Here is a 26298-nt window from a genome sequence, read left to right on the forward strand (position 1 = left end):
TGACTTACAGCTGTTACATAACTGCAGCCCGTCACCCATTGCTTTACTTGAGGCTTTTATGACTACAGACCAAAATAACACGGTTAGATCCGGTAATAGGGAGCCGAGGCGCATTGTCACACACACAGACACAATGTTTTGCTGTTCCCACAGTAGCCCCTCTAGCATACTATTTACTGCACCAAATTGATATGTGAAAGTGTTTAGTATGTCCAAAACCATAGCATGTGAAAGGTACCAGGATGACGTACTACATCCGGTCAGATATTGTAGTATGCAAACACTGCATACTACACTGGCAGCGGTATCCCACAATGCATTGTGAGGACAAGGTCGCCGGTCACCATCAACTCAAAACGTGCTGTCAGGAACTGGTGTGGCTAAGTATGATCATGTAGTTTGTCCAAAAAGCCATTGTTCTTTACTCTCAGACTAAAGCTCGCTGGACAATAGTATGAATAATGTAGTGCGTCGTTTGGGACACAGGGCTGGGGTACGTTCACAATAAGTGCTGCCCCCAACGGGGTTCAGAACTGCTGTTCCACTTAGTATCTGATCCTCCGGGTTGATGATAACCAGCTGGTGAGCTTGATGTATTCACTCACTGTCAAAAAACAACCTTTCAATGGGCACTTCATCCTTTCTCCTTATCTTTGTCATTGTGGTTAACCTGTCTTCACTTCATCGTTACTGGTCAACTGACAAAAAAGCAGCTGACGTGCTTTTCTGATTTGAAAAATTGTGTTTGACGTCACGTTGCTGACATATTTTACGCCAACGTTTGGAGACCACCAAATTAATGAATTTATGTTTTGCGATAAATATCGGCCAATTCTAACTGTCGAGCTGCATTTCCACTTTCGGTCAGGACAGACAGACACTCACATAAGTGTTCTCTCACACCAGTGGTGGATCACAAATTCTTTCATACTACAAGTTGTATTAATTAATGCGGTTCATCAAATGCAACATTAAGTAACATTTCTTCTCACAGATCGCATACCGCCACGTGTACACGCCTCACCCGCACACACTGTTTTCTCTCCCCTGAAGTGTAGGCTGAGGAATCCTTTGAGTTGGTTGGTGGGCAAGCATGTGTATAGCGGGATTACCCAACATTGCAGAAAAGTGTGTGTTTTCCTATTGCTGACTGATGTCAGATGTTAGGCCAGATCACTTGATAATTTTCGTATTTGTGTTGTACGTTGGAAGGCATGCAACGCACACTGCGTTACATGACTGGGTCACAGGACTCATGGTATTCTAGTATCGGCAAGGCTATAGCCCCTTTTGCACATGGAATCCGTAACATTGCCGGATAAAAAATATCCGGCAAAGGCACTAGGTAGTAATTCCCACATTGGCCCCTTGACAGAAAAGTAAAGGAAAAAAGTATGGAGTCTGTTCCCACATTTGATGACTACGTACGGATACAGTATGTAATGGCTTAGGGTTACTACGTTATGGCCAGTGTAGATGCGATCGTTTGGACAATCAACGGAGGTACTTTCTCAATCTTTTTTTTTTTTTTTTTTCCCCTGGCTCTCAGAGACCAGCGCTTTGGTTCCCGTCTCCCCGCCTCACACGGACTGACTCTGTTCCCTCCGGTGCAATAAGGTCCTAGAGCCCCCATCCCCGGACCCAATCACCCTAACCCAAAGTTATGAAATCAGTATGAGCATTTTCAAACTGTCTTACGCTACCTGCCACCGGAGAAGGAAGCGTTTGCGCCCGATGTCCCAGCACCGCACCCCTAACTGCAAAAGCCACGTCTAAGATTTGGGTGCCATTTTTTAAGAGGAAAAAGGAGAATATTCAAGAATATAAAGACCTGTCTCTGTAGAGACAGACCAAAATGCACCCAAATCGCTCCCTCCCTGCGCCCCTCCCCCTCGGGATTTAGCCCTAGGCAGCCCCCTATATTGCCTATAGGAAGAGCCGGCATGATTGTGCATTGGCTCATCTGTACATTTATTTATTTTTATTTTATTATTATTATTATTATTATAGATTTTTTATGGAAAGTTTCCTCTCTGGCTTGTTTTGCACACAGAATGGTTAAAGGTGTACTCCACCCAAATGAATGTACCACTTCTCCCCTCCAGTGAAAAAACAGGGGTGTAGTTACTATTTCTGCTATTAGCAACACCATGGAAACGAGCGATAAACAAAGCTGATTCTCACCAGTTCTCTGACACACACACACACACACACACACACACACACACACACACACACACACACACACACACACACATGCAACGACAGTTAATTTCCACAGAATAATCTGAAGATTAATTTATCCGAGAGAGTTGCAGCACTGTTGACAGTGCGGTCGTCATACATTGTCTGGTATTTTAGTTTTCAGTAGAAAACAGTGGACGCCATTCCATGCCGTTGAATGAAAACTTAACCACACCATCAGGACAGTCTTTGCAAAGCAATGATGTATTGCATTGAAGATGCTTGTTGCATTCTTATTTTTTTGTCCTCTGCACCCCAAAATTCATATGCCTGTAGGTGATGTTGCCTTAATGTTCGTCAAGGAGACACACTTCCACACGTCCTCATGTGTCCTATATTTGTCGTCATATTTTTAAACCTCCAAATCAACTGTAAGCATAGACCTGAGGTATTCCCAGAGTACGTTCCACCACCTTGTTGAGCTCACATATCAACATCTTGCCTTTATGGAGATGCCAGATGTTACTTTGAATATCGTTAGTGCACATAGTGTGTGTGATTCACGCAATCCTTTATTTGTGCTCCATCTTCACCAGCTTTGCTTCTTCTTGATGTTTACTTGCCCCCAACAAAATGAGTTTCCGCCTGGTCTTTTACAAAATGTTCCATTGAAAAAAACATGCAGCATAACTTTAAGAACCTTCCCAACACATTCAGAGCAATATATTGCGAAGTCAATTGGTGCATTGCAGAGTGCTTCGGTTTTAATGAGATGCACAGAACAACCCTGGAGCCTTTGAAATCTCTGTGTGTACTGGTGTCTATTTTCAGATTCAAGCAGTTCGGGATGTAGAGCCTTACTTGTATTGAATTTTACACATCACGCTACCTAGAATATAATGGGCAATGTCCTTTTTTTGAGGGCCGTTTCCAAAGTTCAATTAGTTGTCTGAGCATAAAAGGAGGACTGCAGTTGAGAGAAGGCATCCTTCAAACCTGAGAGAACGGGAGCAGTTTGAAGTTTCAAGAAGAGTGGGTCAAACTGCCAGTAGAGAGGTGTAAGAATCTCATTAATGGCTTGAGGAAATGCTTGATTGCATTTATTTACCCCACAGGCTGTGCTGCCAAATGTTAAATCTAAGCTATCAATCATTTTGTCAATGCCAATTTTGTGCAGTGCCCGTAACTTGTACATACTTGTACATCCTGCTGATGTTCATAGATAAACAAAAAGGAGGAAAGTCTTTATTTTATTATTATTTATTTTTTATATATTTAAATTGAAAGAATGCTGTTGAGTACTTGGAAGCTGATGCAATATATATATACACACACACACACACACACACACACACACACACACACACACACACACACACACACACACACACACACACACTCACACACACACACAGTTTATATATGAAATTAATAAAATCCCAGTAAACAGATCCTGGTGATCCCTAAAGATGCAGATTATTATTATGAATCCTTTAACTCCATGTCTATAAACAAATTTTTGTATTTTGTTTTGTATAATGTTGAATATGTATTTATTTTGCTATATGTGGTTCTAATATGCCCAAATTATATAACTAAATAATATAACTGAATTACATTTATTTAAAGTTTGGCAATATAATATCCCAGGACTCTGAGGTCTTTGTGATTGGTGTGTATGTGTGGTCTAAGGCAGTTCTAAATGTATTCCTAAAGTAAGAACAAATAGTAAGAAAATATTGATGGATCCCAAATTTCTGCTTAGAATGTACAGTAATTATGCATGATTTAAGCGCAGATCTTTTCGCTGGACTGTTCGTGAATGAGGCCCGTTGTGTGTATCTGAAATTCATTATTTAATATTCTCTACTATTCAGCGTGATCCAAGACAACCAATAAATCACTTTCCATTGACATGTTGATCTTTTTGGCTCTCCAGTTTCCAAGAAACCCAACCAGTGAAAGCTTGTGGTACCCATTCTATTCATACCATTCTGTTCCATTGATTCCTGTTGTTACTTTTTGAAATGTTGTGTTGCTTTCAGTAGATTACACAATTCACAGGGTGAATTCCCCCAGTCAAAGGCTCGCTCAAGGGTCAGCGAGATTCAATGGCGCCCCCTTGAGGAGAAATACTTTGCAGATCTACGACACGGTTTGAGCCCAGGACAATTTGATTAGCAGGGATCACTGAACGGATCGAAATGATACTTTTCCTCTTCTGCCGTTCCTGTTGCTTTCTGTGGCGTATTACAGCGGTCTAATGTAATGGGTTTTTTTCCCGAGGTATGTAGCGCTATAAATTATTACTGTCCTGATGCAGCCATTTTCCAGTGAGCATTACAATCAACATAACTCAACAATCAACATAAGTGGTAATCCATACGTATCTGTTGATATGTCCTTTAACCTTCCATATTTGATGGGGTTTTTTTTGTTGCCAGTCTTTAAGAATCAGCTATGCAATGTATTTGTGTTATGTATATACTTGTCTTTATGCTGTTTCAATATTTTTTGGTGGGGTCCCCTTTTCCCTGCCACAGTGCCCTCAGGCTTACAATCGAACACATGCAAGAAGTGAAAGGAATCTGTAGTGAATTTGATAAACCAGCAAATAGTTGTGGTCAGTAAATTGTCAATAATGGTGAATATCCACAAAATAGCAACACCCCCTCCCTCGGATGACAAAATAGCTCCACATACTCAACCTCAAAACCAAAATCATTGCTCAATCAGGGGAAGGCTCTTTTTTTTTGTTTTTTGTTTTTTCAAGAAAAGAAAGTCATGCATTTTAGAGCTCAAGGATAAATGGGATGTTTAAAAATATTTAAAAATCTATTCCTAATGGAATTCTGCGATCGTAGTGTAATCCTTCCAACAACCACGTTCAGTATATGGTAGCATTTCATGGCTGAGTTAGTCATATATTTTTGTGTTTTTGGACCCCTTCTGGAATGGCGGTTCAGGAGATGGTGATTAAAAAGTGTGTAATCTCCACCGGTAACAAATGTATGAATTCCTTTGTGACTTACTTACAGTATCTTTCCAAATGCATGGAAGGCCCGGAATTTGTCAACATTCCATCTTTTTAACCATAGCCTGTGTGTACATAAACTTTGATCTTTACCAAAGATCTCTGTGAGGCAGATATTGGGCTATTGATTAATGATATCCCACACTGCTTACTCACATTATGGACCCATAAGACTAAACCTCAGGTTTGGTTGACTAATAAGTTTAGATGTCCAAGTTTGGATACGTTTTTGGTTTAGTACAAGAGTAGTTTGTACTATTTACTTATATTTGACCTAATTGGATTCAGTGTGCAGTCATGTGTACACTTAAAACAAGTCATTAGTTAAATACTGCCTTGTGTAAAGTGCACAATATCTGATTAAATGTTTGGATCGTAGGTAATATGTAAGAAGTTGTGATCATGTGTGTATGTTTAGTCGGTCTGTCTGTCTATCTAATCTCACAATATTGCAGTAATTCAAAATTCTATGTCAAATAAGCCAAGTTCATTCACCTATATGTTAATTTTAAATATTAAACCCTGAAACTGTAGCTTTTACAAACCCTCCAAGATTTCAGATCTCACATTATGATTGTGTACCGTATCATATCATATTTTGTATCGAGATGACAATCTTTCTCACAATACTAAAGCAAGCAAAAGCCCCTCATGTTGATCCAGGCCTTTATTTTGTACATTGTTTCTAAAGATTTCTCACTTTTTTCCTTTCAGACCAGTCCAGTTCCAGTACCACGCCCCCCACCTTCCAGCCGCTGAGCCAGCATCGCACCTACCCAGGCGGGGGTTCTACTGGCACGGTTCCGACAGCTCACGTCCTGCCCTCGCCTTCCCAGTCCTTCTCTGGCTTGGCTAAGCTTGCCGCACCCAGCTCTCCTGGCAGCGCAAGTCCCTGGAACAGCTACTACCAGCTCCCCATGCCATCTGTCTCCTCTCCACTAGACTTGCCGGGCTCCCTAGACATGAAGGACCCGCGACCCGTTCGGCGGTGGTCTTCACTCACTAGGCTTTCAGCCGGGACGGATAAAGGCACCGGTAAGGGGTCTGGTTACCGGTGTAACCCAGATCCCCATGGTTCCTTGGACAGAGGACTTCTGCATGGACACAGGCAGGATCTCCACAGGGGAGCAAACACAGACCCTCATCTCCCATCATCTTCCTCCTTCTCTTCCCTCTCACACGGTTTGCTCCTGCGCTCGCCCGGCGCTGATCCACATTACCGCTACGTCACAAGCAGTAGAACCAGTGGCATCGGACAAGGAACGGACTCCTCCCGTTCTTCTGTGCTGTCCTCCCCTCTCAAACCCAGCAGTCTGGATCTGAGCTACAGTGCCTTACCGGAGAGCAGGCTGGCTGCCGGGTCCATTGGGGGTACCGGTGGGATCGGCCTGAGCAGCCAGAGAGGGCTGTCGCTGGGCCACCAAGCTGTGGGCGGCTCCCCGATCCAGCCGGCGATCAGGACCCAGATGTGGCTGAGCGAGCAGATGGAGTACAGGCCGGGAGCAGAGTTGGGGAAGGCTGTACTGGAGGTCGGGGGGATACCGGGTCGTAACGGTGGGACCGGATCAGAGGGCTGTGCCTGCGGGAATTTGCTGCCGACATGGCATCAGGAGCAGCAGCAGCAGCAGCAGCAGCAGCAGCAGCAGCAGCAGCAGCAGCAGAGAGAGCGACTACGGCAGGAGGCCGAGTTGAACCAGGTGAGAATAAAATCAATGTCCAGGACTCTCTTTTTTCCCCTTAACTTCCATTTATGTTTCTCTAGTACATTTATGAATCCTTGTCTCCCTCTAGTGGTTAACATGAAAGTCTTTATCTTTTATTTGGTTTTACCTATCTTCTTTTGTTTTTAAAAACTTTGTTTGTTTGTTTGTTTGTTTTTCCAATATTCATGTGACATTATTCCATGTGTACATTGTGTGAATGGAAGAAAAGGAATGCATGGTTTAAAGTGTACTAGTAAGCTCAAAGGTAGAACTGCAATCATACATATTTATACATATTTAACTGGTTTGGTTCTGGTGTGAAGCCTTCAAGCCTTCCTTATTAGTCGGTTGTAATTGGTACACAAAATTAATGTAATACAACACACAGCGCACATTAAAGTGTGTTTCATTGTTCCGGGTGCCTTGTTCTTTTTTTCCTTTCTCTGTTTTTGATAGCATATCAAAGCATTATGGCCGGATATCAAAATAGGATACCTTTTATGATCATTTAATAATAAACATTCTACTGCAGTGATACCAAATTTTCTATTTCAAATTTCCAAGTTTCTACAGTAAATGCGATTGTCTTTTTGCTGAAAGATATTTCTTGTTTAATTAGGCAGGTATGTATTTCTTTTTACTTTATTTATCTTATAACACATAGAACATTGTTAAGTTGTTAAATATATTGTTTTACAGTACCAAAGTATCAAAGTCGAGGTATTATTGCATCAAAGGATGTTAATGTCGTCCTCTTCCTTTTAGGAATTAGGAATAGAATTGTAGGGGATAAAGGGGTTTGAACAGTAGTTTTATGGCATTATTTGGTTTAGCCTGTGAATGATTCTTGAGATACTAAAAGAATGGCTCGATTACAGGGTGGTGGAAGAGAAAGCAGACGCTATACGTCCTCCCAGGTTTACATGGGATAACTGGGTTGCGGAAGTGAAGCACATTGACTGCGCAACTTGAGAGGAGGTTGGGTGCCGACCGACCTGGTATTAAAAGGGCCCCGGGGCTAAATTATTAAAGGCTGTAGTATCGTTCATTTATTTTCTATTTATTTAGGCTATATAACCCGTTTCTAACTTGCAATACGATTAAGGTATTTTTCTAAGAAGCATTTTCGCTATTACCTGAAGAGTATCTCTCTCGCTCTCTCGCTCTCTTTCTCCCTCCCCCTCTTTCTCCCCCCCTCTCCAACACCGGAGATATGCGCAAGGGGGGTGAGGCCGGCTCCCTCTGCCGGGCTCTCAAGGTGGAGGTACACTTAAAAAGAAGTAGAAGTTTTGAACCAAAAAGACGTGTTCGGAACAAGATAAGAACAAATTGACGCGGTGATCTGGGTTCTTGCTGTGTTCTCAGCGAGGCAAATTTTGTCTTTCACTATTTGAGGAAATACAGTAACTGTTTTAGACAGTATCTGTATTTACAGGGAAGCCACTCCCACTTCCTCTCACTGTCGAGTTCTTGCTTCTTTCACCGCGGAGTTCTTATTGAGTTTTTATTGAGTTCTTATTGACTATTCTGCTGACATGTTCTCCGGTGGTTCTAATGTCTTTTGTTCTCACGTCTTCCTACTTCACACAGGCACGAGGAAACGAGGACCCCGATCACCCCCCCCTCCATGTGTAATGCGCAGAAAATAAAGCGTTAATTCTGCTCTTAATTTGTTTAAGAAAAGGAAAAAAAAAAAAAAGAAAAAGAACCGATAAGCGTACCATTAAATTACCGGATCCATAAGTAGTACCAGTAAGAGTAGTATTACCGTTAAATTCTTAATGATTTGATCTAATGACGAATCTGAATGATCAAAAAACGACTGGTTGACTTGAAGAATCTCAGTCGACTGACGGGTTTCCAATTAAGGATTAGACTCGTCGACTTTCAGGGGGCAGCCTTACAATGGGTGAAAAGATCTGACAGACAGATGGACAGACAGACGGATAGATGGATGGATAGGGTGGATAAATGGAAAGACAGGCAGACAGATAGACAAACAGAAAAATATATGGAAATGGAGTGGAGAGGCATGCCATCTTGTACACAGTCCCCTTGATAATCCGGTGATGGTCTTTTCTGGTCATGTCTCTGCTATATTAGTTTTCTAGGAGGGAGAGAAAAGGCAAGAAGCAGAATTTAGAAGTACACATCGGACATTGGCACATCCAATAAAAGCAACAATCCAAGGCAATGTTGCAGAATTAGTTTATTTTGTCAGTGTTTCTCGTGTGTAAGTGCCAAAGCACATATTTGTGAGCTTTGTGGCATGCAGTGCCATAACCAGTGCCATCGGGTTAAGAAATGGCACCTCATGTGCCCCAAGTGACAAACATCAGTGAGTACACCAACCGAAAACCAATCGTGTATTGTGACATTGCCGTGATGGTAGCCCTATCGTAGAAAAGCCTTGTAAACAAGCCATCTAAAGCCCTCCCGTATTTTTAGTACATCACTCCCCCGTCACACTCCTTACATAAGGAGCACAATAATGTAGATGAGAAGCAGGCAGATGAGGATGAGGCAGAAATTGACGAAGAGCTCCTGCATATTCCGCTTGGCCTGTGGTGGTACCTCGACTGCCTGGGAGGCCCGCCGCATGGCCGTGCGTGTCAGGTGCTGAACTTTCTCCATTGGCTTGGTGAGAGGGACGAGGAGGGCCGTGTGGCAGACACAGGGGGTGGGGGGGATCCAGAAGGTGGGAAGATTAAGGTGTCCCGATTGTCGGTGTTGCGACCTGTTGCCTTTGAGTTTTATTTATAGATGATGTATTTTTTTCTCCTTTACAGATCAAGCCAATCCAGTGTTTTGGGGCTAGATTTGAGGCAGAGCATTTGAGGGGTGGGCAGGGACGTTACACTCTTCAGTTCTTTGCTGTGAGCGAAGCAGTACCGTGTTGTGCCTATGTCACCGGTTTCTGATTTGTCCGGAGGGTAGATTGTAGAGGTCAGGCTGTGCGATGACTCAAATGGTGCCGCCCGCGTGTTGATATGAGTGGATGGTTGGATGGAGGTCATGGAGTAGTGTTGGTGAATTGGAATTCCCTGCAATAGAGAGAAAAATGCTAATTATGTTGTGTAAGTCAGAGGAGCATGTTTGTACGGTAACACATTCTGTCATAATGGATTTAGATACCTCTTATGTTTTAACTTTATTCTTAATTGGAATGTACAAAAGTTTTATTTTCTTTTCTTTTTATTTTCTTTTAAATGTATTGAATGTTAATACAAATCAATTCGTTTGTATATACAAAAATCCAGGACATGCACTTATGTTAAATGGATACTGCAGTTTTGAGGGAAATTTGCCTTTTTACTATGTTGCTCAGATTCAGTCAGTACAGATTTTAGTTTTTATATAATGCATAGAGTGTAGTGTAAAAACTGTTACAAAAGGACATTTGATTCAGGAGAGAGTACTTTTCCGCTTGTCAACATCCTGACTTATATTCAATTTTTGCAGTTTGATATAATTGATTTATTTTCTTGTTCCAAAAGCCACCTCGACCGGGATGTGTGCAGATAGAGATTGCATTAGATACTGCCCCCCCAACCGTAGGGCTGACTATTGGCTTTCTAAACGATAGAGTGCTGACAGCTTTATCTGTTCTCCACCCCTGTTCCCCCTTCACACAGTCAGTTTGCATCCTCGCAATTCGCGAGACCCGCTTCCTCTCGCCACCAAACCTTATTTTTAGGTTAACCTTTGGCTCTCGCTGTGGGAAGGCAGGGTGGGACTGAGGGGTCCACTTAAATACTAGTTGACCTAAGTCCTTCTCTAAACTGAGAAGTGATCTAGGAAGAGCAGTTGAGAGGGAGACTCTTGTGAATCCCTGAACAATAGTCAGGCTGCTGTGTTGAAAACTGATGGCTTAAATGCAGTCCAATGGGGTAAATGTTAAAAAATGTTAAATCATGCTTTAGAAAATGGGAAATTCACATTATAGTCATGCATTTCTTAGTGTATTTTTTGAACATGTTTTGAATAAGTTTTATCACATTTGAAGCTTTCTTGCAATTGCAGTAGTATGTATGTTAGATCCACTACATTGTCATTAGGAAGCAGGGAAACATCCTGTTTCTAGTTTTTTACATAGCCAAAAGTGCTGAATTCTGGAAGGTTTTATTTTATTTTTATTTTTTTGCTTTCTGATGATTTTTGCCACTCTGCCGATTTGTGTCACTCTGAGAGGCCGCTAAAGGGAGATCTTGCATTTATTTACCTTGTGCAACAAGTCAGCGGGCAAAAGATACATTGCAGAGCATTGGATTAGAAAGTTGTTGAGGGCTGAGAAAGTGTTAAAGATTTTTAAATAATTATATGGTAAATGTAAGTACAGTGTTGTAATAAAACAAATATTTTCAATAAAACTCCCTCTGCTATTTAAGATTTCTCTTCAGATCTACAATGAAGTTGTCTGCAACAGTCAAAACCTAATTTCATCAAATAAAACAACATAATAAAGATTTAATGGATTGAAGGATGGAGCACCGCCTTCATCTGGAGGGACTGTATGGCATCTTTTTTTTGTACAGCATTCTAGAATAATTAGCCAACTATTCAACAACCACTCTTCAGTCAAACAGTCTCTCTGATGGCTGACATTCCAAACTCCTGACGTCTCCAAGGGGATGTTTGTTATTTGTATATCCTCACCGTATCTAAGGAGAGGCTTTGTCAAGACTTGATATTAGAGGTAAAAGCAGGTGTACCAGTGGCTGGTCACTCTGGAATGACAGGCACTTCACAGTTGGCACCCTACACACTCAGATCCTGAACCAGGAACCCTGCGCTCATCAGCACCACGTGACAACCAAAGACCACAACCTGAACACTTGCACCACCCAAAAAGGGTGAGATTCAGGTTGCCCAGCATGGGTATTTAAACTTACGAGTGAGTTTACACCGGGCTCACTCACACAGATTTACACTGTTAATGTACAGTAATTGGAGAAGCTAATTTGGGCTTACAGGCATCTTCCCCAAAAGTGGATTCACTGTCCACTTGGGAGGGGTTCACTGGCCCAGCAGAGGCGAAAAAATCCATCCGCAGTCACTTCACAAAGGTTTGATAATCTGGCTGACAAGTGGCTGTCAATGCCACAGGCTCCAAAGGTTCCACAAAGTTGAGGAGCTATGTGTGTACTGGCTGGAAGCGCACACACGTGCAAATATTTTCCATTGTGTCTGGCCTGATAAGTTCCTTAACAAGCCCTTCCCCTTGATGGTGCTAAACATGTCACCATCTGCCCTCCTGTCCTCTGGATGCCCTTGAGGGATAGTTCTAAAGAGAGTCATAGTCACCAGCCCTCCCACTGCTGGAAGTCTGGCGCCAAAGCAGAAAAACTCATAAAGGAAAACTCGGTGGCATGTACCCTCCCAAAGATCAGTGTCATCACTACCACCATCATAATGTACCTGTCTATTTTGTGAAATGCATGGGCAGGCGTTTACAGTTTATGCCTGATGCCTGAGGTCACCTTTTCAATTTTAACATGCTGCAAGTCTTTTGTAAGCCTATGAACTAAGTTGTTTTCCACGGCACTCTCCCCTTCTCATCAGTTTTTGTTTTTTTTGCAAACCAAAACAAATAATCTTTACTGTTGTTGTTTTAGGCCACAAGTGTGTAGATGTCTTACTCCTATGATTCCATCGAAAGACAATTAACCCTAGATTTTGCCTCGGGCCCTCATCCCACTTCAAAGGCACATTGTTATCTAACTGTACCTTTTTTTTCCAGGGATGTGGATTTTAATTCCATTTGAATGGAACTGCCCTTAACTAGAATAAATTCCCCTAGTGGAAATTGTTAATGGTCCAATATACACACCAGTGTATCCTTTCTCCAGATTATTAACAGTAAAACTAAAAGTAAAATAGTTTTTAGTGACCCCCCCGCCACCCCCCCATATTCTCAAAATTCTCGCTAAACTGTGTTGCCAAGTGATATGTGTTGAGTTTTTTCTGCTTTTTTTGTATAGTAAAATATAAGTTAGTAGTCTAATAGTAGAAACAAGTACATGTATTAAAAAAATGTAGCTGCTCTTACCTTCAGAGTTGAAGATAGTGCTGACACATGTTTTGATCTAGCAGTCTTGGCGCTTAACTTCTCGTTTATTGAATTCCTGCCGCTCTGGAATAACGCTGCTGAGGTTTATGGGAAGAAACCTGGAGTGGGGCGGGCTGATGGAGTGGAACAGTGAGGAGAGTGCAGCACTGAGTGTCAGTGAGTGGGTGGTTAATCATTGGAGGAGTGCTGTTCCATTACCCTGCACAGAGATACAGGGGGGTGGAAAGGACAAAGACGATGTTTGACACCGACTAATATGGTTTCACCCACACACTGGAGGAACAATATCTCCTCAACTTGATGTGCGTGGCTTTTTATGTTGATTTACATAGGTAGAAGACCTGTTCACACTATAAAAGGCACGTGATTTTCAAATAAGCTACGGTGGTCCCTGGAGACTCGCTCTCTCTTGCATGGCATCATTAACCAATCAAATTAAATGCACCATTTCTGTCAGAGTTGGTGCTTTATACATCAGCAAACTCTCAAAGGCTTCTATGCTATCAAATTTAGACCCCCTCAAATATTCGTGACCTTATCATTACAAAATCCAGGTGTCAGTTTGTATTATTAAAGCATGGATGTTTCCATGCCTCCCTGTAGGGCTGTCAAACGATGGTTCAATATTTGAATGCCGTTGGAATTGTAAAAAAAAGAAATGAGGTTCGAATTTGAAAATTAACATTGGAAAAAAAAAAAAGAAATGCAATGTTTCAGCAAAAATGTATTGTTTCTTATCAAAATGTTGCACGCATATATCCACATACATCCTCTTTGTGAGCTTTGTCCATGCGGCACTCAATGCACTCAGCTGCTCCGTCTACCGCTTTCCGACATCTGTGTCTTGTCATTTGATTTCCGTCAACACCAAGGCCAAAGCAGGCACGAATGGTCGCTTTCATCGGGAGGATTACCAGCTGCCTGCCAAACGGAGATAACAGATAAATTGACCCATTTTATCTGCAAAGATATGTGGCCAATTAATGCAAGGGTCTGGATTTAAAGATTTAATCCGCAAGATTAAGCCATGGTAGATGGGCCCAAGCCGCCCGACCATCACCGACAGTTACTTTACTTTACTTTACTAATGTTCGTTGCTACAGCTGCTTTCACGTCAGACAATGACCAGCGTCATCTAGGGATATCTGCAACTAACCACAATATGGTCCATCCTCAAAATGCCATACCTTGTTGTGTTTGTGTGTATAGCATGTATGTGTGTAAACACCTGTTATCCACAGGCCTTTTGGCTCAGGGGGTGTTTAATGCATGCCCGGTAGCACACAGTGTCGATGAATAATCTGGTGGCTTTTTCCAGACGCTGTTGTCCAGCTCCTGTCCTTCACATAGCTCTGCCAGAAAAATAGCCGGACCATTGTAGGTGGTTGCTGACAGAAAGTGTGGGGGGTTCGGTGGGGTCTTGACCTCCCCAATACTCAGAGGACAAAAACAATCCTTACACCATCGCTGCGTGGTAGGCGCACTCAAGAGCGGGTGGGATTTGCTGGTGGTGGTCGGGTCATTTTATTCACTCTATTCTCTGTTTTTTATTTTTTTTACATTACCACTGAAGTCAAATTCATCGTTATTTCCATTCTGGGTGTAGAGAAACAAATTATCTATATATGTTTTCTCCCAAGCTCCTATTAGGCAACATTCAACATTATGTTCACACATTCTATTCATCCAAACTCTGGTGCTCTTGTCTACTGAGTTCCGTTCATTTTGATAGTCCAAGGGTATTTGGTCCTTCTCTCTCAGTATCTTAGAACAATACATGGATGGTTTTTTTTAATGTTTTTTTTTTATACAAACTCGTCCCACTGTAGGTCTATTTGTCCTCCTGAATTTAAAGTCCTGCTCTGCAGCTGTCTTTACATACAGACGCAGTGACATACACCCACTCAGAGCTTCAGTCTGATAGTTGGTAGATTGCTCAAAGCCAGAAATAGCAGACCGCAGCATCCATCAACATCTCTGGGCTGCTACTATATTGCTAATTTAGGAATACACAAAGATGAGGGATACACGGATAACTTTTTTTTTTTTTTTTTTTTAACTGCCGATTCACTTTGAGCTCGGGATAAAAATGTAAAGGGATTTCCTTAATCCATAGTTGTTAACTTTAACAAACAATCGTTAATTGACAACATAATTATCAATTCATTTACTTCTACTTATTCATTAAATTCTTATTAGCAATTCATTAGTAGTTGATTAATTGTTAACATCCCTACTTTGAGCCCTTAAGTTTTAATCAGTCAATCCCAAGTTCTGTTACTTTCACTAAACGGTGTAGACTTGTGGAGGATGGTGTAGGTGTGGGGAAGGTGAGGATTTTATGACATGCTGCATGACAAATAATAATAACAAAAGTATGAGAATATTTAAACAACACACCTAAAATAATAATAAACAATAAGTATTGCTTATTGCACTAATTGTAAGTTACTCACCAAAATCAGCGCGGAAAAATGGATGCTATTTTTTCCAGAGGGGAACTCTGGTAGTAAAAGGCAAATTACTACCTGCAGCTCCGATCAGAGCGATCTTTTTTCCAAACAAAGCAAATAAAAACTCTTGATGTATTTAATTTACTCCTTTTCCTGCTGCTGCTCTGCTTTGGAACAGATCAAAGATCGCTCCTGGAAAAAATCCTGCCCGCATTCCCATGGTGGCAAATGCCCCACCGGTGGTTGGGAACCTCGGCACTAGAGGACATTCCGTCGATGATGGTCGGGTTTATATCCCACTTTCATGGCCACATCAGTGGAATTACTGGACATTTTGGTCAGAGGCGGAAAGAAACACAGCTGAATTATTTTTTGAATACTTACAATTTCCATCGTCTGCAGTTTCTTCATGGACAGTTCAGCGTTTCCGTTATCCGGTAATTGGCGGTTTTCGACCGGAAAATCTGTTGAAGTCTGACATATTTAAATCCCTCCGGTCGTAATGTCGGGTGAAAATAATTCCCTCTGAGCACAATTTGAATTGGTGCTGGCGGATAAAACAATAACGATAACAATCGGCATATTTTTTTCCTTGATGTCGAAATAAAATAGACTCGATCATTTAGATAAAAAAAAGTTGCAGATCTGTCCATTTCCGCATCCAGCAAGTTGCAACGGAAAGCCCATCAGTTTTGACAATCTAAAGCTGACCTTTCACCTCTAACCAATCACATTTGTCGATATAGCATCTGCAATTGTTATGGAAATTATTTGATTTTAAGTCTTAATATTCATTATATGTATATTTATTTGTTTTTAAAATAGCTTAACTGACGGGACTTATTTTATTTTGAATATTCAATAAAAATATATTCTAAATCTCCTTTTCATCATGATTTTATTCTTGACATAGCCTGTCTATCTGTTTTTAAGCTCAATAAACACAAATAATATTTGACCGGAATCTCCCATTTTCTGGGACTTATTTCCAGGGCACGTGCACCGGCACCAATTTTCTCAGTGGTTGCAGTGTGGAGCCCTGCAGAACCACAGATACAAGCACCAGCCTAGACACCCACGATGTACCGACGGTGGCTATTGGATGCAGAACTATAAAGCAGTCGCTATCTGTTTCATCTGTATCAAAAGGCTCATCTTTATGTCCGATTTTCTTCATCTTTGTGTGTTCCAGATGCTGTCAGGGACGTCCCTACCCGTCAACACCCTGGTAAAGATTAAAGAGGGTCTTCTGAGACAAAGAGAACTGGAGATAGACAGGTATTACATAACACACACACACACACTGAGTCACAGCTGCCTCTCATTCCCACAGCGCCCTTGAGTTGATTTCACTGTTGGCATGCCCCTGCACACAAGTTGCCAACATGCCTCTCTTCCAATGCGGCACAATGTCATGCTGTTTATGGACCCGAATGTGGGTGTATGTGGTTGTCAATGTGAGATATCAAAGATGGGGATTAAAAAAAACAAAACATTGATATTGACATTGAAAAGCCCACTTCATCAAGTCTCTTTACCCCTAAGAAAATATGAAATCATCTTTGGACTTATATAGCGACTTGCTTGGTTAGGAAATATCAACATATCGTTGATAAATGGAGTGATTCTTCCATCCAGCTATTGGAAGCCAAAAGCAAGTAACAACTTGTGAATTGCAGGCAAAAGCAGCAGATTCTTCAGCTCCACGCCCGCATCAGAGAAAATGAGCTCAGAGCACAGCAGGTCCTCCAGAGCCAGAGGGGGCACTGTGAGGACTCTTACACCCTCAAAACAAAGGTAGAATTATGACACGCATGCGCAAATACATAATCATACTGTAGATACAGAAATAGTCATATCTAGGTATTGGGTTATTGATGGTTCAGTTTCTGTATTAGGTTAGAAATGGTTGTGTTTAGGTATCAGTTTAGAGGTGGTTATGCTTAGGCATAAGGTAAGAGAGGGTTAAGTTGGGGTAAGGGTAAGGGTTGTTCTTGAACAATGACCTTAGATACTCAAAATGAATTGTAAAATTAAAAGAACATTGGATCATATATTTGATATATGTATCTCTGTACTTTCAGAATGCACAGAGTTTCACATTTGGAGAGCACATGCCTTTAATGTCTTCAGCAAACAAAAAGTAGAAACAAAACTAAAATTCTAACTGCCCGCCAGGATTCTCTGGAGAACGGTTCATCACCGGCAGCCTCCGCTGGGGTGGTGTCTGAGGGATTGTGCTGCGACAGCGGAGAGCTGGGAAGGAAGTTGGCCGCCGCCGAACTTGAGGTCCTTCACCTAAACGAGTTCCTGAAACAGAACACGCAGAAATACACAGAGGACATCAAAAAACTGGAGGAGAAGGTATGTTAGTGCCGAACCTCCTCGAATCAACACGACGCAGTGTAAGAAAAGTAAGATGGGCCGCCCTTGGTAGCTCTAGGCTGTAGTCTCCACCCAACAAATAAGTGGAACATTTGGGGTGGGGGACGCATAAAGTGTTCTATATGCCTTTAACAATAGCCGACAGATGATGAATTGGGGTTTGCAACCAATGCAGCTGGCGACGGGTAAAAAATTGCTTGCTCAGTTGACCAGTTGATGCCCAGATAACCAGTGTTCTATTGTGTTACCTCAGTTCAGCTAAAATGGGACTGCTCTGTCGTTCTCTTTTGTTGTTCAGATGAAGACAAGAGACCGCTACATCAGCAGTTTAAAGAAGAAGTGCCAGAGAGAGAGCGAACAGAACAAAGAGAAGCAACAGCGGATTGAGACGCTGGAGAAGTACCTCGCCGACCTGCCCTCTTTAGACGAGGTGCAGTCGCAGACACAGCAGGTAGCTACTCCCCCGGTACACGGCACTACCTCCACATGGATGTGGGAAGGTGGATGCCTCCTACCTCTTCCTTTTGCATCTTGGGTGTTTCAGGGCGTTTCTCCTCGCCAGTTTTGATCAAGGACTTTGCTGTGATAACCATTTGACACTGTGATGAAGACTTTCAGACTGTAACTGTGATGAAGACTTTCAGACTGTAACTGTGATGAAGACTTTCAGACTGTAACTGTGATGAAGGCTTTCAGACTGTAACTGTGATGAAGGCTTTCAGACTGTAACTGTGATGAAGACTTTCAGACTGTAACTGTGATGAAGACTTTCAGACTGTAACTGATGAAGACGTTCAGACTGTAACTGTGATGAAGACGTTCAGACTAACTGTGATGAAGACTTTCAGACTGTAACTGTGATGAAGACTTTCAGACTGTAACTGTGATGAAGACGTTCAGACTGTAACTGTGATGAAGACGTTCAGGCTAACTGTGATGAAGACGTTCAGACTGTAACTGTGATGAAGACTTTCAGACTGTAACTGTGATGAAGACTTTCAGACTGTAACTGTGATGAAGACGTTCAGACTGTAACTGTGATGAAGACGTTCGGACTGTAACTGTGATGAAGACTTTCAGACTGTAACTGTGATGAAGACTTTCAGACTGTAACTGTGATGAAGACGTTCAGACTGTAACTGTGATGAAGACGTTCAGGCTAACTGTGATGAAGACTTTCAGACTGTAACTGTGATGAAGACTTTCAGGCTAACTGTGATGAAGACGTTCAGACTGTAACTGTGATGAAGACTTTCAGGCTAACTGTGATGAAGACGTTCAGACTGTAACTGTGATGAAGACGTTCAGACTGTAACTGTGATGAAGACTTTCAGGCTAACTGTGATGAAGACGTTCAGACTGTAACTGTGATGAAGACGTTCAGACTGTAACTGTGATGAAGACGTTCAGACTGTAACTGTGATGAAGATGTTCAGACTGTCACTGTGATGAAGACTTTCAGACTGTCACTGTGATGAAGACTTTCAGACTGTAACTGTGATGAAGACTTTCAGACTGTAACTGTGATGAAGACGTTCAGACTGTCACTGTGATGAAGACGTTCAGACTGTCACTGTGATATGTTCAGCTGAAGGAGGTGCAGCAGAAAGCAAAGGACCTGGAGGAGACGGTCTCACGTCTGGAGAGGAGCGTGGAGGAAAGCCACTCACTGCTCAAGGACAAAGAGGATTTAATCGAGACCCAGGCCAAGAGAGAGAAGGAGTTGGTGGCCACTGTACACAGGTACATTATGGGATAGATGTGTTTCTCCCTCGTTACTCCAGCATCAGTGACGGATAAATAGAATGTGAAAAGCACCTTGAATGACATACTACATTCGGTGAAATAAGATAACTCGTCTGAAGGTGGTAAAGGAATGAAAGCAAGGTCTTGCTGGCTACAACTTAACGTTTACCTTCAATTCGTACATCAAGACGCACGGCACTAAACTTATTGTGGAGGTAGAAGAATACACTGAGGTCTACGACCCACAGAACGTAGAGCTCGGCTCGTTCTCAACTTGTTTCCAGTCTGTTTGTGATAATAGTGATTTGTTTCGTATTTTACTGTGCATATCCATGATATTATACATAATAAAACATGCTATAATAATATAGAACCCTTTACTGTCTAGACAAAATAAAAAATGATATCAACCATTCAACAATTAATGGCTGTTATGAAAGGCAAACATAATCCAAATAATGATTTGTTGTATAGTGGCGTTCTGCAGCGGTAGCCTGATGCTGTGAGCAAAACACTGCAGTTGCAGCAACGCAGCCACAAGGTGGAGGTGATGCAGCCAGTCTCGACCGAGTGTAGCCCCTACTCCATCCAGCCATAGGGTTGTCTACTCCAGGGGTCTTCAACCTTATACAGCCCACGGGCTCCTTGTTGAATAAAGAAACAGAGCAGGACTCCCTAGGTTTTTGTTAAATATAAAATTTTGTGTTGCATTTTAAACCTGCCCTATAACATATTTTAAATGCCATATTGAACAATTTATTTACTAAGCTGCGATGGTTACGGTTCCTGTGTGTGTTTATTTTACATTATTTTATAATGCCATATACATATACACATTTCCATGTGTTTTTATTGAAGTTCAGCCATGCAGACACCGTACCTTACTGAAATTTCTGTTTCAGTAACGTAAAGTTTTTGAACATTGGGTTGACACGGTCTGTTCAAAAACGTAATATACAAAAACATACGATTTTTGAGTATTACTCAAAAATCGTATGTTTTTTGAACGCACCTTAACGTTGCAAACTGCAAATCGACTCTCTTTCAGGTGATTTCTGAAATTTTAAAAATGCCACAGTTATAGTGTTCATTGTTGGAGTTGACTAAATATTATGTCTAAAATACATTTTAAAAATTTTCACAAAAATCATTTTCACATAAAATTTTTTTACGGACCTCAGTGGGCCCCCTAGGGGTGACGCACCCCGGTTGAAGACCACTGGTCTACCCTTGTTTCCCAGTCTTCTGTGGGCCAATCCCTAACCCCTGTTCTATAAAACCCTTATCTCCCAGTTTGCCTAGTTCAACTCTAACTCCTAATCTGACTGTGTTTAAAGGACTATAACCACAATGTCAGGTACTACAAACATAGAAAGTGGTATTGATTCTACATACTGGGAGGAAATTGCATCAATTGCTACCAATACTACAATGAATCAATCCATCAAATCATAACTTGTAAAATAAGTGTTTTGTCAACATTTTCTCTGAAGTTGAACCCCGAGCAACTTTTTTTTTTTTAGTACATCCAACCCTCGTAAGTGACGCTGATGTTGCTTTCGTGTATCTTAAAACCTTGTTTGTATTCATATCCAGCCCTTAGATGGTGCAGTAAGGTCACCACGCGCTCTGTAATGTAGTAAAGAGCAAGAGTGTTGGTCAAGAGTTGTTCTTTCACTTCCATTTGTCTCTGACTGCACGTCCAGCTTACAGCAGAAGGTGGAGCAGTGTTTGGAGGACGGGGTGCGGATCCCCATGCTGAACCTGAAACAACTGGAGGTGGAGAACGCGGGGCTACTGGAGCAGCAGGAGCAGAGCAGCAAGGTACGCCTGGCCTAGAACAGAAAGGGACTTCAGCTGTTGTTGAGCTGTTCTTTCTTCATTTAGCAACAAGCCAGAAAATCTTGAAAAGTATTATTGGAATATATGGAATATAATGTTTCAGTTGCATTTCCTAAAAAGTTAATCTTTCTTTTATAAATGTAGCTATGGTAATGATTCGATTTATGACAGTTGTTACATTTCTTTCTAATACTTAGTTCAAGTTCAAGTTCAAGTTCAAGAGATTATTTGTCACATACATATACATACAGTCATACATATATGCAGTGAAATGTCATGACACCTGGTGATTACGCACTCTTTCTGCATCAAATATATAGTACCTGTTATACTTAACTGATTGAGGGAGACATTTGTCCACAAATTGTCGGCACAAAGCTGTTTGGGGACCTCCACCTTCGTCTCAGAGTGATGATTTTAGGGATGTGTTGGAAGATCCTTTTTGCGTTCTCCATTATTGATTTTGTGTCGCTCATAAAGCTCCTTGACAGCTCTGTGTTGTTTTCCGTTCCGTTTCCCTGAATCTCTCTGTGGGTTGCAAAAGTTAAAAGTTGTGCCCCATTTAAAAAATGAAACGGACACAAATGAATGTGGACATGACCACAGACATAGAGGAACGAGTCGACATGGCTCCACTGGATCCTAACGTGACCCCCCCCCTGCCTGCTACACCCCACCCCCACCCCCTCCCCCACACAGCTCATCAACCACCAGAAGCAGCAGATCGAGACAATGACCCAGGAACTAACTGTAAGAATCACATCCACACACCTTCACAGGCACTCTGTCAACCTGTTGTTGTTACCACAGCCCAGATTCGAAGGCTACCAATCTCCGTTTTTACCATTTCAATCTTCATTTTCATTTGTACCTTTCCACCGCTCAAATGGATGTTTAGAGGTCGAGGATTTTTCTGTATCGGCTCCAAAGACTTATTGTCCGGGGGGAAAAAAAGGCAAACTAAGTGTGGAGAAAGTAGTTTATTTCACTCTGAGCACTTAAAAATCTGTTAATGGTCAAAAAGGCATGTGATTGTGAATGCGGTACTTAAAAAACAAACATGAAATAATACATTCTATATTCCATTTCAACGTCAATATTCAGCATCCTTAAATGATAAATCTCTGTAATTGATCAATTTGCGTATCATTTGTATATATTGTGAAAAAGGAAAAAAAACAAGAAAACTTGTCATAACTAAAAACTCTCTGCAATAGAGCAGATATAACGGCGAAGCCGACATGATAAGAAAAACGAATTCCCGCCAAATCGATCCTGCACCGCCTGAGAGCGACACAATTTGGGCCCGGCTATTGCATTCGGTGTCACAAAGTGAAGCCCGTGAAAGAAGTCACAAAAGCGAAATGAAAAACGGTCAGCCTGGTCTTGACTGCGGATGTGTTGTGCTCTGGCAGAACGCACAGAGGCTGCTGCGCACGGAGCAGGGGATCTCTCAGCGGTTCCAGTCTCGGCTGGAGGAGAAGGAAGAGGAGCTGGCTCTCCTGGCCACAACATTCCAGCAGGTTGACCTCAAGTCTTCTTTCATCTCCTTCTGTTTCAGTGCTCGATCCATTAATTCCAAAAAAAACACGTTCCGCTGATCCAAAGTCAATCGGCGCTGGTAGGTTTCTCACGCAGCGCCGTACATGTGCTTCACTCCAGAAGCTGTCAGAGATGAAGCATTTTATGAAAAAAGATTTGGGGATGCAGTTTTCATCACAAGCAGAGTCTCCCTTGACTTGTATGTTCACACACACAACGTTTTCCCTGTATATTTGGGCAATATCAAAACAGATATTCACATCAATTTAAATGTCTTCATTTCATCTTGCCAGGGTCGTGCTTTGGATACAAATGCAGGACACGCAACAGCCTTATTCTGTGCTGGAGATATTGTACATGGTTTTGAATCCTTATCTGTACTTCTCTGTCCCAGCGTTCTCGTGTAGCCAAGTTGTATTCCAAACCAAAGTTGACATAAAAGGATGTCTGAAAATGCACCCACAGTATCAGGGATGCATTATTTTGTGACCGGGCTTGACTTAACATGCTGATACTGCGTAACCGATACCAAAACTAGTATTTCTAGCTGCAATAATAGTTAGGGCACTTATTTTGAATGACACGCATCTTAATATTCTCAGTAATTGGATTATTTGCCGCTTTGATTAAAGACAATACTGTCACTAAAGTGACAAACATCCATAGCATCCCTAACATAGAAAGCTGACATCAGTAAAGGGAGCTTCTGTTTGGTGAAAACAAAACGCAAAGGACGGTATTTCCAAGAATATGAGAAAGATAATCCCTATTTTTGCAGATTAGGAAATGTTTGTTATTATTAATTAGTATTATTTTAACATTAGAGGATAGGTTTGCCATTTTCGACCCGGGCTCATTCAGTCTTTATGTGCTATACCGAAAAGAATACGTGTCATGTTTTCAGGTCTCCCAGGGTTTTAGTGACTCCACAAATCAGCATTTTTAGCTACATTGACAAGAGAGTAGAAACAGGAAGTTGCACCGATTCACCCCATTGTGGCAAAGGTTCAAGCACAGTGAGAAGCTGCAGTGAACCAGTGAGGTGGTTCTACCAACAGTTATAAATGATGGGAACCAATATTTGAATAAGGCCTGGGTTAAATAAAGCATTTCTATCTAACCTTTCCTTTATTTAGTGGTCAGGGGTCCGTATTTGTCTTGCACTGTATAATTGATGTGATTCTATGACTTTCTATCCAGAACGGATTTATGGAAGATTTCTCTTTATAAATAAAAACAAAAAAATAACCACCCTTTTTGTTTTCCAAGAACCAAAGCCACATGGAGGACGGGGTGTCGGTGCGTCCCGTGGCCCAGGTCCAGATGCCCGAGGGTGGCTCCCTGTTGAAGGAGATGTCCCTCTGTCTGCTGGACCTCAAGGCTCTGTGCAGCATCCTCTCTCAGAGGGCTCAGGGGAAGGAGCCAAACCTCGCGCTGCTTCTTGGGATTAAATGTAAGTCGAGCATGCAGACATGAGGGCGAGGGGACACTGTCATGGCCAAGTCCCTCATACCACAGCCTATTTACACTCTGGTAGAATCGGGGGGAGAGTTGTCGATCCCAAAATCAACTGGAAACCGGAGCCAGGCTTGACTTTCTGTTGACTTTTCAAGTACAGAAAGGCCATTTAGCATTTTGTAGTCATCAGAACAGAATATACTGTATTTAGCTGAATAAGGAGACGGCGGCAACTCAGTCCTGTCCTTATTCCTTTTTCAAATGTTACCTCCAGGTTTCTTTAAGTTGGACTGAAACAGTATACCATTTCAAACTGTACTCATCCATTTTGTATTGTCTGTTTGGTTGAAATTGGTATTTCTGATACCCATGATGTCGTCCAATACCCTCGATAACACAGCCAATTATATCAAACCATCACATTAAGAACTTACATCCGCCTAGAGTCGGCTTGCGAACAAGCGCGTGCTGTGGCTAGCAATGATTGAGAATCTATATGGATAAAACTCTACAAAACATAATAAAACAACAAGATGTCTGACATGATTTTGGTCCGCTTTCACCAAGTCCTTAAAAGTGCTTGGAAGTACTTGTATTTCCTCCTTAGTACTGGACTGCATTGAAAATAGCCCCTTTTTGTGCTAAAGTGCTTGAAAAGTCCTTGAAAGAAACGCCATCATTGACCTGCAATATTCCCCCTGGTGTTGTAAATGTAACATAATAAAGCTTTTACAACACAGATGATGCAGGGAAGTGTAAATTGAATCCAGCAGGTTGGACACATGGAATAGTAAATGACAATAACATGTATAATAGAGATATATAATAAATACACAAATATAAATAATTGACGATGAGACTGGAGGGATTATAATTTAATTCATGAAGATTGCATTGAAAATTGATTATATTTGTTTTGCGTCCTCAAAAGTGAAAAAAGAATCCGTGCTTAAAAAAGTACTTGAACGTCCTTGTGTAATAGCGCTTTTCTAGTCATACAACCACTAAAAGCACTTTCCAGCACATGCCTCACATTCACCCATTCATCGATGACAGTGGCAACCGTGCAAGGCGCACGCCAGCTCATGAAGAGCACGTAAGGGTCCAGCGTCCTGCTCAAGGGCACTTCAACCTGCCGCCAGGAGGAACCGGGGCTTGCACCAGGAACCCGTCACCATAATCCCCTGTTCCCCGCCCCGTCTCTCTGCAGCGTCCAGCGAGGAAGGAGAAGGCGTCGGCGTCCTGGCCGACGACGAGGAGGCGCTGAGGGCCAAGCTGCTGGAGGTGGGACAGCTGAGGGCCGACATCGACCAGCTACGCAAGACCATCTCAGACCGCTACGCGCAGGACATGGGCGACAACTGCGTCACCCAGTGACACGCTGGGGGGGACACCCTGGTGGGGACACCCTGGTGGGGACACCCTTTGAGCCCCTCCTTTTCTCTTCCCCTGTCACAAGTATTTCCTCCACACGGCGACGCCGTCTCCCGTCGTTGTTCTTAGTTGTTGTTTTTTTTTTTTTTTTACGAATCAGTTTTTTCCTTCTTTCCTCCGATCAAGTGCAGCTTGGATGAACTCGACCGGTGAAAGGAAAAGTTGAACCGTTTTTTTTTTTTTTTTTGTTTGTTTGTTTGTTTGTTTGTTTTTTTTTTAATTAAAAAAAACAAAAAACTAAAGGGAGTTTAGGTACAGAGACGGATGAACAGTTTTATTTGGCTGCAGTTCTATGAAGAAAGGGAGTTTGAATGTGGTACCAAGCTGTGAAACAGTTTTACAGGAAGCCATCTTTGTCGGCGAACAGGGGGAACAAGATGGCTTCTGCTCACTGCGACCTAGACGGAATTCACTTAAAAAAAAAAAAAAGAAGGCCGTGTGTCTGGG

The 26298-nt window shown here is 42.0% G+C and overlaps 2 protein-coding genes across 2 annotated transcripts in view; one reads left to right on the forward strand and one right to left on the reverse strand.

The window, feature by feature from the left end:
* The window catches only part of cep85l (centrosomal protein 85L), a 45981-nt gene extending 20104 nt beyond the window's left edge, over window positions 1–25877 (forward strand). Inside the window, exons 3-13 of the mRNA XM_080023790.1 lie at window positions 5933–6915; window positions 16637–16722; window positions 17124–17241; window positions 17623–17808; window positions 18128–18280; window positions 19418–19572; window positions 21282–21399; window positions 22117–22167; window positions 22833–22940; window positions 24229–24412; window positions 25628–25877. Of these exons, the coding sequence (XP_079879916.1) occupies window positions 5933–6915; window positions 16637–16722; window positions 17124–17241; window positions 17623–17808; window positions 18128–18280; window positions 19418–19572; window positions 21282–21399; window positions 22117–22167; window positions 22833–22940; window positions 24229–24412; window positions 25628–25794 (2309 nt within the window). The 3' untranslated portion in view covers window positions 25795–25877. The remainder of the gene's footprint in view (window positions 1–5932; window positions 6916–16636; window positions 16723–17123; window positions 17242–17622; window positions 17809–18127; window positions 18281–19417; window positions 19573–21281; window positions 21400–22116; window positions 22168–22832; window positions 22941–24228; window positions 24413–25627) is intronic.
* pln1 (phospholamban 1) lies at window positions 9125–13124 on the reverse strand. Its single transcript, XM_080019321.1, has 2 exons — window positions 12971–13124; window positions 9125–9965 (listed from the first exon to the last, which is right to left on the reverse strand). The coding sequence occupies exon 2, from the start codon at window positions 9553–9555 to the stop codon at window positions 9394–9396; it is 162 nt and encodes a 53-aa protein (XP_079875447.1). The 5' UTR covers window positions 9556–9965; window positions 12971–13124; the 3' UTR covers window positions 9125–9393.
* Window positions 25878–26298: the final 421 nt, after the last annotated feature.

The sequence above is a fragment of the Zeus faber genome (assembly GCF_960531495.2).
Source record: "Zeus faber genome assembly, chromosome: 2".
Taxonomy (NCBI): domain Eukaryota; kingdom Metazoa; phylum Chordata; class Actinopteri; order Zeiformes; family Zeidae; genus Zeus; species Zeus faber.